The following is a 16472-nucleotide window of genomic DNA, read 5'->3' as shown; positions in this document are numbered from 1 at the left end:
GGGAGACACAGAATCTGAAGCAGGCTCCAGGCTCTGAGCTGTCAGCACAGAGCCCGATGTGGTGCTTCAACCCACGAACCGTGAGAACATGACCTGAATCGAAGTCAGATGCTTAACCAACTGAGCCACCCAGACGCCCTTATTTTTATATTTTTATGAGCAAGCAATGTTGATTTTATTGCTTAAACGCAAAGAGTATTCTTGTGTGTTTAACTTGTAAGACAAGTAGATGTTCATTTTGTTTTTGGAATAGTGAAGCGGAAAGAAAATAGTTGGTGCTGTTTATTGGTAAATGATCCAATATGGAGTTACTGTTAGTTTATCAAAATGAATACATTTTAGATCCCTGACACCTACTATTTAGCTTATCCTAAGAATTTAAAATTTGGTGGGCTTTTGTTGTTGTTATTTTTCTCAGTTGGGAATCTTTATCTGTAAAATATAAAACTTTAAAATACTCGTTATAGGAGCTCAAAAAAAAAAGTTTCCTTTCTTTATTCCCAAGTTGTTCATTGAGTGCCAAATATGCAACTGGTGTTGCTTTCGGTTCTTGGGTTGTAAGAATTATTCTTTCTGGGGGCGCCTGGGTGGCGCAGTCGGTTAAGCGTCCGACTTCAACCAGGTCACGATCTCGCGGTCTGTGAGTTCGAGCCCCGCGTCAGGCTCTGGGTTGATGGCTCGGAGCCTGGAGCCTGTTTCCGATTCTGTGTCTCCCTCTCTCTCTGCCCCTTCCCCGTTCATGCTCTGTCTCTCTCTGTCCCAAAAATAAATAAAAAACGTTGAAAAAAAAAATTAAAAAAAAAAAAAGAATTATTCTTTCTGTACCTTTTGACTAGTTTATCGCTCCTTATGCTTAATATTGACCTTACAACTTTTATTTGTATTTAATTCTAACAGGGAGAGCTTATATCTTTCCCTATTCTGGTTATCTTTATTTGTTGCTTTCCTTCTGAACTTGATTTTTTTCCTACAGCTGTCAGGTGTTGATGTATCTAAAGTTGAGTCAAATATTCCAAAAGTAGTTTTCAGGTGAGAGTTGTATTAAGGAAGATCTGTTCTCTGTTGTGATCTGTCTTCATACGTGCTTTCATTAGCTTTTTATGGTTTTGGTACCAGATTTGCTCTATTTAAAAGCTTTTTCTGCTCATTGAATTGTGGTTTCTGATAATGTTTTTTAAGTTAAATTCCTGTAACTATTTTTCTAAAACAATATCTGCTTACTGATATTTGTCATTTTATTGATTTTAAAAAATAACTCTGAATTTAACAGGAGTTACATCTAACTTTTTAATGCAGTAATATTTGGTTCCATGAAATAACAAAATGCTAGTCTTTGTTGTAGTTTACTAGTTTTCTACAAACTTAGGTATGTTTGTATTTATTGTGCATATCTATGGCTTATTCCTCGAGCAAGTGTTACATGAGAACCTATAGTATGCTGAGGATAAAGCAGTGAACAAGATAGACATGGTCAGTGTGTGCTAATAGAGCTTACAGTCTGGAGGGGAGGCCTGTTATCAATAATTTATCAGTTTTGTCAATGTGTGGACTTTGAAAAATTATTCATAAAGTAAGCGTTTATGTCAATATCAAAACATCTTTATTCAGTTGTTTTTGCCTTGTTTAAAAGATTTTATATAAGGTATGTACTGTAAACCAGAAATAATATATTTACTCTTCATCTTATTTTTTAAAAAAGTACTTTTTGGGGTGCCTGGGTGGCTCAGTCTGTTGAGCGTCCGCCTTCGGCTCAGGTCATGATCCCACGGCTTGTGAGTTTGAGCCCCATTTCGGGCTCTGTGCTAACAGCTCAGAGCCTGGAGCCTGCTTCGCATTCTTGTCTCTGTCTCTCTCTCTGCCCCTCCCCTGCTCGTATACTGTCTCTCTCAAATATAAATAAGCATAAAAAAATTTAAAAAAAAAAAGAAGAAAGCTTATCAGGTAAAGGACCTTTCTCTAACAGTCAGATCCTGCCCAGAGATGGCTCGCTGGGAGGCATCTGCTTTGTTAAGTCTTACTGTTCTGTCTATACTGATTCTTAAAATTGATGCAGAGGATTTTCATTTTTCAAAAGGCATTCTAGTCTTCTCAAACAGTATGCTTCTTAAGTCTGTACTCTGTTAGGATCCATTAGGTTATGCTAGGCACTTAACTAGTGACAAGTAAGGAGTGGGAATGTGCTAATGGTCACCCAGTCATTGGTATGGTGTATGAGTCAGCAACAGAAAGTCACCTTCCTCTAAATGATGGTAGGACAGAATGTCAATGAGGCAGCGTCCTCCCTGTGCAAATGTAGTAGCCAGGGCAGGCCTGTTGTTGGCTAGCTGTGTTTCCCTTCTCATAATTTTATGAACTGAATATTTTTATTTGCCCTTTTGTTTTGTTTGTTTTTTGTTGTTGTTAACCTAATGCAATTAAAAGATGTTTGATATTTCAGGTTTCTTAATATTGCAGATTCTGTTTTCCTTCTCCTGTCAGATAGCATCATATTTATTTCTGTAAAAGAAATTGATGATTTTTTTCAGCTTTAAATTTAATTTCATTAAGTTTGCCCTTCCAGATCCTTTCTGAGATATTTTTAGTATATTTCTTTGGGAACAAAGAGTTAAACTAGGTATGCGTAATTTTTGAAATGTTTTGTTTTGTTGGATTTTCTCATTAATATTATTCTGCTTACCTTATATTAATTATATGACCTGTGTACTTAATTTAAATCTCCCGAAGGCTCGTAATTCTCCATAAGGTACAGCACCATATAATGCTGTGTTATACCTTTTGTCCCTGTGACTTTTTCATCCCATAACTGCAAGCCTGTATCTCCCACTCTCCTTCACCCATCCCCCTCCTGTCCTCCCCTCTGTCAACTGTCAATTTGTTCTCTGTATTTGTGGGAATCTTTGTTTTTTTGTTTGTTCATTTGTTTTGTGTTTTAGAGTCCACATGTAAGTGATCTCATTCCTTTTTATGGCTGAGTAATATTCCATGGTGTGTGTGTGTATACAAACACTACATCTTCTTCATCCATCGACAGATACTTGGGTTGCTTTCATATCTTGGCTACTATAAATAATGCTGCAGTGAACATAGGTATACCTATATCTTCTGAGTTCGTGTTTTTGCCTTCTTTGGGTAAATATTCAGTAATGGAATGACTGGATCGGAATCTCTATGCTGTTTTTCATAGTGGTTGCACCAATTTTCATTCCTACCAATAGTGCATGAGGGTTCCTTTTTCTCCACATCCCTACCAGTGCTTTTTATTTCTTGTCTTTTTGATAGTAACCATTCTGACAGGTGTAAAGGTGATAAATCTCATTGTGGTTTTGATATACATTTCTCTGACGTTGAGCATCTTTTCATGTGTCTGTTGGTCATCTGTATGTCTTCTTTGGAAGGATTTCTATTCAGGTCCTCTGCTCAATTTTTAATCCGATTATTTGGCGTTTTTGGTGTTGACTTATGTCCGTTCTTTTTATACTTTGGGTATTGACTTTTCACTTTTTAACCTTGGTGGGCTATAGATGCAGGGAACAGAAGAGATCAAAGGTAAAAACTATCCATGGTTGTGTTTTTATTCTGCGTAAATAACTATAGCTCTACCCGTTTCTTAACACCTCAGTATTACCATCCTTGCAGGAAAGTGTTGACAAAGATTATACTGATTTGTAGGTACTTCTGTCACCTCTGTCCACAAAAGAAAAGGGTGTGGGTGGCCTTTGAGGTTGGGCTTCTCAACATTTCAGGAGAATCTGCTTATCTGGTTTCAAAGCATATAACTGCCTTCGTGACCAGGTCTTTGAAAAGAGAATAGAGTTGTTTCCTAGTCATTGCCTGTCAGGAAAGTTTGACAAGGAAGTGATGTTAGAGCAGTCCATCTAAAGACTCCTAAGTCTCCCTTCTCCCACCAAAACCTTCTCATCCTGCACTTTTTCCTATTTTGGTAAATGGCATTTCCATTGTTGTAGTTGTTTATGTCAGAAAGTTTGGGCCATCTTTGGAGTCCTCTTTTTCCTATATCCACATCCAGTTGTCAGCAAACCCTTTTGGCCCTAGTTTAAAAATGTAGCCAGAATCCGACTTCTTGTCCCCCCTAGCACTCCTGTCTTAATCCAGGCCACCACCATTTCTTGCCTAGATTATTGCGGAATCCTTCTTTTTTTTAATGTTTTATTTATTTATTTATTTATTTATTTATTTATTTATTTATTTATTTATTTATTTTTTGAGAGAGAGAGACAGAGTCTGAGCTGGGCAGGGGCAGAGAAGAGAGGGAGACAGAATCCACAAAGCAGACTCCAGGTTCTGAGCTGTCAGCACAGAGCCCAATGCGGGGCTTGAACCCATGAACCATGAGATCATGACCTGAGCCGAAGTCGGATGCCCAACCGACTGAGCCACCCAGGCGCCCCCAGAATCCTTCTAACTAGTGCTTCTGCTTCTATGCTTCTACTGTTTACAATCTAATCTCTGTATAACTGCTTATAATCCTTTAAAACGTTAGATTCCAGCAGTTTTCAGCTGAGCACCTTCTTGTAATTGTTCTTCTCATGCACAGTAAAAGTCAGAATCCTTACAAGTTATCTGTAAGTCCTACATGATCTCCTGGTTGTCTCATGTTCCCTGTTACCACTCACTTCCTTAATCTGCATTGTCGGACTGGTCTTGTCCCTCAGACACACCAGTAGAAGCATAAGACTGTTTTAGTGCCTTTGAACATGGCTGGCTCCCTAACTTTCTTCAGGTTTATGCCCAAATGTTACTTTATTGGTGAGCCCTCGTCTGACCACTCTACTTATAATAGCAATACCTTCATACTGCTTTGTATTTCTAAGTAGCAGGAATCACCATACATATTTTCAGGTTTTTTTGCATATCATCTCTCTCCATTAGAATGTAAACTCAGTGAAGGCCGAGACTTTAAGGTCCCTGTTCTATTCTCAGTGCCTAGAACAGTTGTGATACATAGTAGCTGCTCAGTAAATATGTATTGAATATGGGGATGAATGCATAAATGTTTTCCACTCATTCTTCTAGATATTTAGAATTGTGTCTTTCTATCAAGTTAGTTCACAGGAAGCTATGCATTGGACCAAATAAATTAGCCTTTTGTAGGCCTTATTGAGCTGTGTTTTAATGTTTTACCCCGGCCCTTTAGAAGAAAAATAACACAAAAAGCAATTTTGCATTTGGTGTATGTTGTCTCATGTCATTCAGTAGCCATACAGAAGATTCCAGATGAGAAATGTCTTTTGGAGTGTAGTATAAGAAGTTGGGTTGAGGAGCAACTCTATTCTTTTTTTTTCCTCAAATTTTTATTTAAATTCTAGTCAGGTAACATATAGTGTAATATTAGTTTCAGGAGTAGAATTTAATGATTCATCACTTACTTATAACATTCAGTGCTCATCATAACAAGTGTCCTTCTTGTTATGTTATGATAGCCTACCCCCCACCCACCTCCCTCCATCAACCCTCAGTTTGTTCTCCGTAAGAGTATCTTATGGTTTGCTTTCCTTTCTTTTTGTTTTTCCCTTTCTGTATGTTCATTTGCTTTGTTTCTTAAATTCCACATATGAGTGAAATCATATGGTATTTGCCTTTCTCTGACTTATTTTGCGTAGCATAATGCAGTCTAGCTCCATCCACATTGTTGCAAATGGCAAGATTTCATTCTTTTTGATGGCTGAGTAATGTTCCTTTTTGAGGAACTCCCACACTGTTTTCCAGAATGGCTGCACCAGTTTGCATTCCCACCAACAGTGTGAGAGGGTTCCCTTTTCTCTGTATCCTTCCAAACATCTGTTGTTTCCTGTGTTAATTTTAGCCATTCTGACAGGTGTGAAGTGGTATCTCATCATGGTTTTGATTGGTACTTCCCTGATGATGAGTGATGTTGAGCATCTTCTCATGTGTTTGTCAGCTGTCTGGATGTCTTCTTTAGAAAAATATCTATTCATTTCTTCACTGGTTTATTTGTTTTTTTGGGTGTTGAGTTTGAGAAGTTCTTTTTAACAAAATTTTAATGTTTATTTTTGAGAGAGAGCGCGAGTGAGAGTGTGCAGGAGTCGGGGGAGGAGCAGAGAGAGAGGGACACAGAATCTGAAGCAGGCTCCATGCTCTGAGCTGTCAGCACAGAACCTGACATGGGGCTTGAGCCCACTATGAGATCAAACCCCAGCCAAAGTCAGATGCTTAACTGACTGAGCCACTCCGTTGCCCTGAGTTTTACAGGTTTTTTATAGGTTTTGGGGCACCATTCTTTTTTGAAGACTACAAATATTCCATTGATGGATTCACCGCAGTTTACTGAATCAGTCTCTTATTGGTGGGTATTAGGCTATTATTATAAGTATAAATATTATAACTACAGTATAATTATACTATAAATAGGGATTAGGCATGAATATCCTAACATATATCTTACATGATTTTAGGCATATATGTCCATATGATAGATTTCTAACAATACAATTGTGGGGTCAGAGGATATGTACATTTAGGATTTTCATAGATGTTGCTAAGCTACCCTTCAAGAAAACTGCATTGATTCATATTCCAGCTAGTGGTTAAATATAAATTTTATGTTATGACTAAGCAGACTTTTAAAAAATGTTTTTATTATCAGGAGTTTCTGTTGCTACATCAAAAAAATTCACATAGGAGGAAAACTAGAAGATTTACTGAGTTTTAGACTTCTTTAGTCTTCATTTTGTGATTTGATGTATTGTTGAGATTTTCATGTTTGTTCATTTATTTATTGAGCTGATAATCATTATCTGGCATATAACTGGGAATTACAAGAGTAAACGCTAGTTTTATTTTTTTTTTTCAACGTTTTTTTTTAATTTTTGTTTTTGGGACAGAGAGAGACAGAGCATGAACGGGGGAGGGGCAGAGAGAGAGGGAGACACAGAATCGGAAACAGGCTCCAGGCTCCGAGCCATCAGCCCAGAGCCGACGCGGGGCTCGAACTCACGGACCGCGAGATCGTGACCTGGCTGAAGTCGGACGCTTAACCGACTGCGCCACCCAGGCGCCCCAGCTAGTTTTAGAAGACAGAGGAATCTGAAATGAGAAGTGAGAAGAATCAGAAGCTTGTCACCATGTTACTGAAAGAGTACTGTAATGGGATCCCTGTCTGTATTCCTGATACTCTGTTATGTACAACACTTGAAAAGGTTTTCCCAACATTTAAACTGTTAGGCTTATAATCTAATCAAAGCAATGGCATTATTATTAACAATAACAACTTTTGAATCTAGGATTTAAGGTATTTGTAATGGTCTACTTGACTGATAACAGATTTTTTTTGTTCTCTATACTTTTGGCTTCACTTTCACTTATATGCAAATAAATTTTATTCTTCAAGACCAGTTTTTGCAAAAAGATCTGAGCCATGGTTCCCAGAAGATATGATTCAGAGGTAATAATTGAAGACATAGAACTTAGAATCTTTATGGAGTATTGTAGGTATCATCTGGGACTGTTTCTGGAATTTCTCTGATTTAAAAGTTCTCAGTGAATGCTCTTTGTAAAGAATTCAGAGTTAAGAAAAATATATAATCCTCGTATATTTTTTCCTTTCTCATAATAGCAATTGGTGACATTGTATACCCTTTTTAGCTTAGAGTTAGGAATTGTATTTTATTTATTTATTTTTAATGTTTAGTTTTGAGAGAGGGGGTGGGGCAGAGAGAGGGGGATAGAGGATCCGAAGCAGGCTCTGTGCTGATAGCAAACAGTCTGATGCAGAGCTCTAACTCATGAACCATGAGACCAAGAGCTGAGCTGAAGTCAGATGCGTAATACTGAACTGATTGAGACACTCAGCACCCCTGGAGTTAGGAATTTTAGATTCAAGTTTGCTACTAATATTAATAGACGTTTGAGGTGCTCCCCGTATTTGATTCTTAGGATCAAGCTGCTTAAGAGCATTTTTGTATATGTGTATGTTAGTGGCTATATGCCTTGTTTCTTTTTGATATATTTCTGGGAATGGAATTGTTGGCTGATAGGGTAGTCATGTGCTTAGTAGAAATGACCAAACATTTTCAAGGTGGTTGGATTAATTTACACTCTCACCAGTAAGTAATGTATGAGAGGCTTGTCACAAATAAAAACAGTCCACTGTCCTATCCTTTTCCTATCCCAAATCTGGATATCCAGAGATAACTACTTTCATTTCTTTGAGCTGTATTATTTTGCCAGGTATTTACCTCTGTATTTTTAAGTAAGATGCTTATGTTACTACTTCATTTAAAAATTTTGAAATTCCCCTCTTACAACTCACCTCCCTCTCCTCCATCTTCCCAACAGTGTTTTCACTTTTTGGATTAAATTAATATTCAGTGTTTACATTATAATTAGAATATAAGTGTTGATCTCAATTGAGTGGCTCAGTGTACTATGAACATACTCTTTCTCTATGATTTTCCTCCCCTTGGGTTAATAATTGTTTTATTTAATTCATCTGAGTAGTTTTCTCTCTTAAACTCTGACTGATCTATACTACTCCCCCTCACAGTGGCCAAATACATCAGATCCTTTTTGTCTTTTCTCTCAGAAATACTACCTTGGAAACTCCTGTTCCTTCTGCTTTAATTGGAACAGTTCCTTCCTCTGTTGGCTGCAGGGCTGTTTTCTTATGACTGCTATTCATCATCATCTAGGGAATTCTTTTTGCTTTTATGTTGGATCCCCATATTCTCTGGATCCTGTATTCTTTTTTTTTTTCCCTTGGTTTATTATTTTTATTGTACAGCACATTCTTCATTGGCTTCCTGAGAAAGGATACTTGGGCAATAAAAATGTAAAGACATTGCTTATGTGGTACTGTTTTTATTCTGTCTTCACATTTCATTAATACCTTGGCCGCATGTAGAATTTTAGGCTGACAAGATTTTTTGAAGCCCTTGTATTACCATCGAGCTTTCAGAGTTGCTCTTTGAGACACTGAATGTCTTTGTCATTTATCTGCTCAGTTCACTTTTCTTTTTCCTTTTTTCCCCTTTCCTTTCCTTTCTTTCTCTCCCTTCTTCTCTCCCTCCTTTCCTCCTTCCTTTCCTTTCTTCCTTTCCGTATGCTTGTTCAGATCCCTTAACCTCTTTATATGTTTGTGTGTTCCCATATTAAAAGAGGCATATTTGTTGTACCTACCACTCGGACAAAGCTCTTATGCAAGTACCTGGTACCTAGTAAGTGCTAAATAAATATTAACCATTATAATTTTTCTTTGAAGTTGTCTTCTCTGTATTTTTTGTTTCCTGTCAGTTCCTTTTTTGTGGCTTCTTTTGGCTCTGTATTTTATGTTCGAGGCTTTCCTCAAGTATCTATTGATCTGTCCTAACAATTTATATTTAAGAGTGAGACACTAAAAAGCTGATGGGGAGATGAGGGACTTTTTGACGTGTGGACTTCACTGTAGACTGATTGCACGGTGAGCTGCCATTTTTGTTGGCGGCTCTCCCCAACCTCTCCCACCCCTACTATCATATCAGCATTTGTAGGGCTTTTCTATAGTTACCTCTCTTATCTTGGAGGTACTTCAATTCGTTACCAGCGTGAGAGAGCTGAGAGGGGAGAGGGGGTGCTGTGGGTCTCTTTGGTCGGTGTGTACACTCTGCCCTCATGTTCCTCTTTTCCGTATTACAGCCCCAACCCACCCAGTTCCGCCCTGCTGTGCTGCTTGAGCCTTGAGTCAGGAGTCTCTCTGGGTGGGTTTCTTCAGAGAATGGACCTCTGTCTCCTACCAGGTTGGAGGTGGACTAGTTGTGTGATACTCATACACACTTTCAGCCACTCTTATTTTTAGTCCTTTACCTCACCTCCACCCTCTGTGGTACGTGGTGCCTCCAGTTGTGGAATCTGCCTAGTTTCTGTGATGTGGACACATTGATTTTTTTCCTCTGCATGCTCTTGGGTTTCAGCTTCCTCTGCCCTAAGTCTGCTTTCCATCTGACAAAAATGGGCAGATATTCCTGGTCTGCTTTGGTCTCCTCTCCCCTTCTTTGTGTCTTTCTGGGTTTATCAGTTTTCTATTTCTTCACTGTTCTTTTGGTGGATTTTTGGAGGATTACAGAGATAAATGTGTAACTTCAGTTCTTTATGTTTAGTTATCCATGATCTGGTATTACTTTTTATATTTTTTAGGAAATAAAATGTATCAACATTGCTTCAATGAATTTTTTTGATGTTATGAATTTAATTTATTTAATATGTTGAAACTACATCAAGCTTATTAAATTTCAGAGTTTAGAAGTCAGGTACTGGGTTCTGTGTGTGTGTGTGTGTGTGTGTGTTAAAAAAATCCCTTACCATTCGGGGCACCTGGGTGGCTCTGTTGGTTAGGCGACTGACTTCGGCTCAGGTCATGATCTCGCAGTTTGTGAGTTTGAGCCCCGCGTCAGGCTCTGTGCTGACAGCTCAGAGCCTGGAGCCTACTTCAGATTCTGTTCTCCCCCCTCTCTATATCCCTCCCCTGCTCATGCTCTGTGTCTCTCTCTCAATAATAATAAACATTAAAAAAAAAATTAAAAAAAAATTCCTTACCATTCAAAGAAAATATATTTGTTGGCTGTAGTTTTAATTTATTCATTCTTAAATTCTTAGTTTTCACATGTTAATAAATTTATCTCATCATTTTATCAGTTGGAGTTGCTCAGAATAAACCCTATTTAGTTTAGTTTTTTTTTTAATTGAAAATATTGTGGTGCTTAATGCGTCACTGTCATCAAAAGTTGATTGATCAGGGGCGCCTGGGTGGCGCAGTCGGTTAAGCGTCCGACTTCAGCCAGGTCACGATCTCGCGGTCTGTGAGTTCGAGCCCCGCGTCAGGCTCTGGGGCTGATGGCTCGGAGCCTGGAGCCTGTTTCCGATTCTGTGTCTCCCTCTCTCTCTGCCCCTCCCCCGTTCATGCTCTGTCTCTCTCTGTCCCAAAAATAAATTAAAAACGTTGAAAAAAAAAATTTTAAAAAGTTGATTGATCAATTGCAGAGTTTATGAGCACTCTCATATTGTGCAGATTGTTTTTATAATATTTAGCCTGATCACTTTCAGATGATGTTAGCCTGTCTTGCTAAGATGTCTTCTGTGCACTGATTACCATTGCTGTAGATCTGTATTGTCTAATAGAACTTCCTGCAATGATGTAAATGTTCATACCAATAAATATGGTAGCCATTAGCCACATGTGGCTATAGGGCACTTGAAATGTGGCTAGTGTGACTGGGGAACTGAATTAAAAATTTTATTGAATTTTAATTAATTTAAATTTAAGTTAAATAGCCACCGGTGGCTGGTGGCTACCATATTGGACAGCACAGTTATTGAACATTATTCTGATAGTATGTGCTAAGTTTTTGGTGCAGATTATTTAAAAAAAATTTTTTTTTTAACGTTTATTTATTTTTGAGACAGAGAGAGACAGAGCATGAACAGGGGAGGGGCAGAGAGAAAGGGAGACACAGAATCCGAAACAGGCTCCAGGCTCTGAGCTGTCAGCACAGAGCCCGACGCGGGGCTCCAACTCACGGACCGTGAGATCATGACCTGAGCCGAAGTCAGACGCCCAACTGACCAAGCCACCCAGGCGCCCATTGGTGCAGATTATTTTATATTATTAATCACTTGAATTAGTTTGGAATAAAGCGTCCAGCGGAGGAATAGGAGTTAGCTGAGTCACCCTAATTTCCTTATTATAATTAAAACTACAGTTTTCTTTGGATTCACATGGGAATAAAAATATGCAGACTGCAATTTCAGAATTGAAAATAAAATGTGTTTTAGGTTGGTGTATCATTCCAACCTAAGAAGGAGATTGAAAGTGAAAGCGAAAATTGAAAATTCTATTTTGGGACCTCTCAGAAATCTTCTTCCATCCTACAAGATAAAGGAGAAATATTGTTTGGATCAAAGCTTGGTTTGGATTTAAAGTTTTTATATTCTCAAAGACAGTTATGGTAATATTCTGGTTTGCATTTTTAATATTTGAATAAAATGTTCTGTTTGTGACATCAAACTTCCTTATAAACTGCCGGTTAATTTATAAAATTTCTTTTGAATGAAGGATGAAGGTTAATTAATTATAGTAAATGTTGTAAAATTAATCTTTGGGTAACTAGAATTATGTCATCAATTGAGGTCTGTGGTGAATTGAGCATTGCTAAATTGCTGGCCTTTTTTTCAAGTAAAAAAGTAGGGGTGCCTGGGTGGCTCAGTCAGTTGAGCGTCCGACCTCGGCTCAGGTCATGATCTCGCGGTCCGTGAGTTCGAGCCCCGCGTCGGGCTCTGTGCTGACAGCTCGGAGCCCGGAGCCTGTTTCAGATTCTGTGTCTCCCTCTCTCTCTGACCCTCCCCTGTTCATGCTCTGTGTCTCTCTGTCTCAAAAATAAACAAACATTAAAAAAAAAAAAAAGTAAAAAAGTTAAAAATTCACAGGACTGGAAACATGGCTTTGATTGCAGAACATTACCATTTTGCTTAATTTTTTTGGTGAAATATAGCTTTTTGGAATAAAGATAGTACAGTTACCACTATACATTTAGTTTAGCAAAATATACCATATTTACTATTTTTAGAGTATTGTAATTGTTAACAGGGGAATATTATCCAAACATTTGAGAAGATAATGTTAAGATAATGTTTCAGATTCTTTTTGTTCTTCTTTGAAGGCCTCAATCCCCTTATGCCTTCATTCTCAGCAGATGATTTCTTCTCCCATTTCACAGGATGTGAGCATTCGCATTTTCTTGTCCTTCTTGCTCACCATCTTGCAGTTACCACTGACACTGACCACCCCTTGCATTGGAGTAGCAAACTGTCCTGTTTTCTGACAAATAACCAGATCCCTCTACCTGTGCTCTTACATCCCTTTTTACCTTCTCATGGATCTTGTATGCCTGTTGTTCTCCCTGTTTCTTATCATTTCAGTGTGTTTTTGCTGTCTTTTTTTTTTTTCAAGCTCAACCTTTCTCCCTCATCGAGTACCACTGCATATTAATAGAAGGAAGACCCTTCTAATCCCCTTCTTCCTTTCCTTCTCATCCATTCTTGTTGAAAGAGCTGTTGATACTTACTGTCTCTAATTCTTCCGTTCTGAACAATTTGTGTTTTAATAAGCCTTCCACATAATTTTGATCCTAGTCTATACCTGTGGGTCAGTCAAGTAGTTCACTATTATAAATTGGAAGCACAGGTTATGGTATTTAGATGACAGTGTGCACTTACACAGAATCAGCTTTTGGTTGGTTGAGGTGGGGTTTAAAGCTAGACACAGTAATTGTTGGTGCATTAGTTAGAATTAGGTTTGGCTAGGAGTTACAGAAGACCCAAAATAGTAGAGACTTGAAAAGATAGAAGTTTATTTCCTTTTCTTATAAACACAGGTAATCCTGCTTCGGTGATTACCAAGGAACTAGGCATCTTTCCCCTTGTTGCTCTGCCGTCTTCTCTCAGCTTCTGCTTCATGGTTGGGTTTGACAGCTGTGGCTGTAGACATCCTTTTCATATTCCAGTGAGCAGGAAGGAAAAAAAGAGGACAGGTCATATCCATTATTTTTGAAGAAACTTCCCAGCCGTTGCCCAGAACTTTAAGTCCCATTGGTCAGAATTTAGACATTGGTCACATCCAGCTGTAAGGAAGACTGGGAAATAAACTTATTTCATGCAGCCTTGTGTGAAGATACAATTCGTGATTTTTAAAAGGTCATTGCATAACATTACATGATTTGGATTCACCGTAAATAATTTACCTGTTCTTTATTGTTAGACATTTAAGTTGCTTGTGAAATTTTTGTTACTATAAACAAAGTGAAAACCAACAACTTATGTCTTTAAAAAGTGAATTGGTAAGCATAAAGCTACACATTAGAACACTGAGTATATAAGAGAGAACTTGGAAGTAACAAAAATAACATTTTGAGAATTTTCCTCTAAGACAAAGATGAAGATCCTGTAAAGAATAGTGGAATTAAGCAATACCTTGTAAAATTTGGACTTTATAGTCATCTATTAAAGAAGGTTAAACCAATATATAGTATTGCTGACTTATATGAACTAATGGAATAAAATAAGTGTGGATAATTTACATTTTTTAAAGTGTGTATAAACGCTCTAAGTGTCATACATACATTTACTGGTGTCTAAGTCCTTGATTTTTTTAGCACTGAAATGACATTTGATTTTGTTCGGACAAGTATTTTACTTTAAATTGATTCATTCTTTTCCAGTGAAGTGTTACTCTATGAGCTTTTGCTTAAGTTTAGAAAATAAATAAAAAGTTTTGTTCAAATACATATCTACTTTCACTAGGCTAATTATACTTATATTGACTTGCAGGCCTTTTTGCAAATGTGTAACCTGCCTGTCAAAGTGGTTTGTAGGGCAAATGCAGAATATATGTCTCCATCTGGTAAGTTTTTTTAAATTTTCTGTTAATATTCTGTATTGGTGAAATTGTAGTGATAGTTCAGTTTGTACCTAGATTTTTTTGTTTTGTTTACCCTTTGAAGACTTTTCCCATGGTTTTATGAAGTAACAATTGTAAACTTGATAATCTTTGGGTGGACATGGCTATTCATTTCAACTCTGCGGTCATAGATGGTTAGTGGAAAGTCACAGTAAATATTAAGAAATATTAAGAAAATACATAATCTCAGATATCCCCAATCTTATTTACATAGTGCTGTTTCCACTTCAGAAAACAAATTTTAATATTAATGAATCCATTCATTATTAAACACACTTCTCTAAACTATGTCCTCTTATTATTCAGAGGGAAGAAGAGAGTGTGGAATAATTAATTTGTCAAAGACCTTAAGGTCATCTCTGAAAGCTTTTGGTTTCTAATTATTTCTTTTTTATTTTTATTTCAACAGGTTTTAAAATACTTTTTATTAAGATTTTAGCCTTTCTGCTATTTTTTATAATCAGTGTTGCCTTTTCTGTGTGTCATCTATTAGTAGATTAGGGTACAATTTTAAATAAATATGGTTCAGATAAATTTTTTTTTAATTGTAATTTTCAGTTTTTTAATTTTTTAATTTTTTTTAACATTTATTTATTCTTGAGAGAGAGAGAGAGAAACAGAGCGTGAGAAGGGGAGGGGCAGAGAGAGAGGTAGACACAGAATCTGAAGCAGGCTCCAGGCTTTGAGCTCTGAGCTGTCAGCACGGAGCCGGATATGGGGCTTGAACCTATGAACTGCAAGATCATGACCTGAACCGAAGTTGGTCGTCCAACCAACCGAGCGACCCAGGTGCCCCTGGTTCAGATAATTTTTAATATAAAAATATAGTGCCACAAAGCTGATAAATATTAACTAAAATTGGTATGGATTATAATTATGGTTTTGCTGCTACAGTAATAACACAGAATCACTCCTTTATGGGTAAATCCACTGAGTATAAATTGTTGGGATAAGTGAGTTACATTGCTTTTAGGGAGACATTTATCTGTCTCCTCACTGTGAAAATAACTTAGAAATGACTTGTATAAAGCATTTTTTTCTTTTCATCTTCGATTCTTAAAGGTGGTAATAATTATCAAAAGCTGTGAAGACAGCCTCCATACACACTGAAAATTCTACATTAATAGTCTACATTTATAGATTTATGAATATACATTTTAAAACATCTCCATAAAAGAATTTCTAGATTTGTAAACATAGACATGTTTTAGATTCTTGAAGCCCATTAATTAACTCATTTTCTATTATTTTTGTATAGAAATTTTATAAACTTTCTGAATTCTGGTGAAATGAATTATATTGGGTTCTGTCCATTTTTTCCTTTATGTAGTCATACAAAAAGAGTGTAGCTATGCATACAAAAATGTTAATAATCTAATACTAAAGTTACTATCCTTGGCAAATGAGGAAAAGCCATGTGGTTCATCCACCTGTTTCCTAAAATGACTGTACTAAGTATCACCTAGGTGATATTATGAAAGACAAATAAATACTATAGAGGCTACAAACCATACATATATACGTATATACATATATACATTCATAGGGAGGAGTCTCCCGTAAGTAGATGAAAATGGCACTTTCTCTTAAGGCATTTATTTAAATTGTATCATATGACTAGTATTACTCTCTTTCATCATATGATTTGGGGTGATCAAGGGATGTTTTATTTGTTGGAATGATCTTGTTCTAGTAGATTTTTAAAGCAGAGAGCATCATGGAGTAATCAGAAGACTGCTTGGCTAAGAGCTACAAAATTTTTACTCTAATCCTTCTGTGACCTTGTCACTTATTAACAGTTTCCTTGGGAAATTTCCCTTCTCTTTTTTGAGTGTCAGTGACTTCATCTGTAATATGTGGTGATTGCATTAGATGGTATCCGGGGTTCTTTTTGTTTCTAATATTTTCTGAACCTACAAACTTGCTTGCTTACTTCTTGCTTCCTTTAAAGACAAAAATTCTTTTTTAAAAGCACTTTTTAAAAAAAAATCTTTATTTTAAGTAGGCT

The 16472-nt window shown here is 37.0% G+C and overlaps 1 protein-coding gene across 1 annotated transcript in view; it reads left to right on the top strand.

Annotated features, from left to right (window-relative positions):
- Positions 1-16472, top strand: part of MTX2 (metaxin 2) — a 65947-nt gene that overhangs the window by 31984 nt on the left and 17491 nt on the right. Inside the window, exon 4 of the mRNA XM_058713162.1 lies at positions 14335-14407. Coding sequence (XP_058569145.1) covers positions 14335-14407 — 73 coding nt within the window. The remainder of the gene's footprint in view (positions 1-14334; positions 14408-16472) is intronic.

This window comes from Neofelis nebulosa, chromosome 2 (genome assembly GCF_028018385.1).
Source record: "Neofelis nebulosa isolate mNeoNeb1 chromosome 2, mNeoNeb1.pri, whole genome shotgun sequence".
Taxonomy (NCBI): Eukaryota; Metazoa; Chordata; class Mammalia; order Carnivora; family Felidae; genus Neofelis; species Neofelis nebulosa.
The sequence above is the reverse complement of the archived record's forward strand: the minus strand, read 5'-3'. Positions and strand labels throughout refer to the sequence as shown.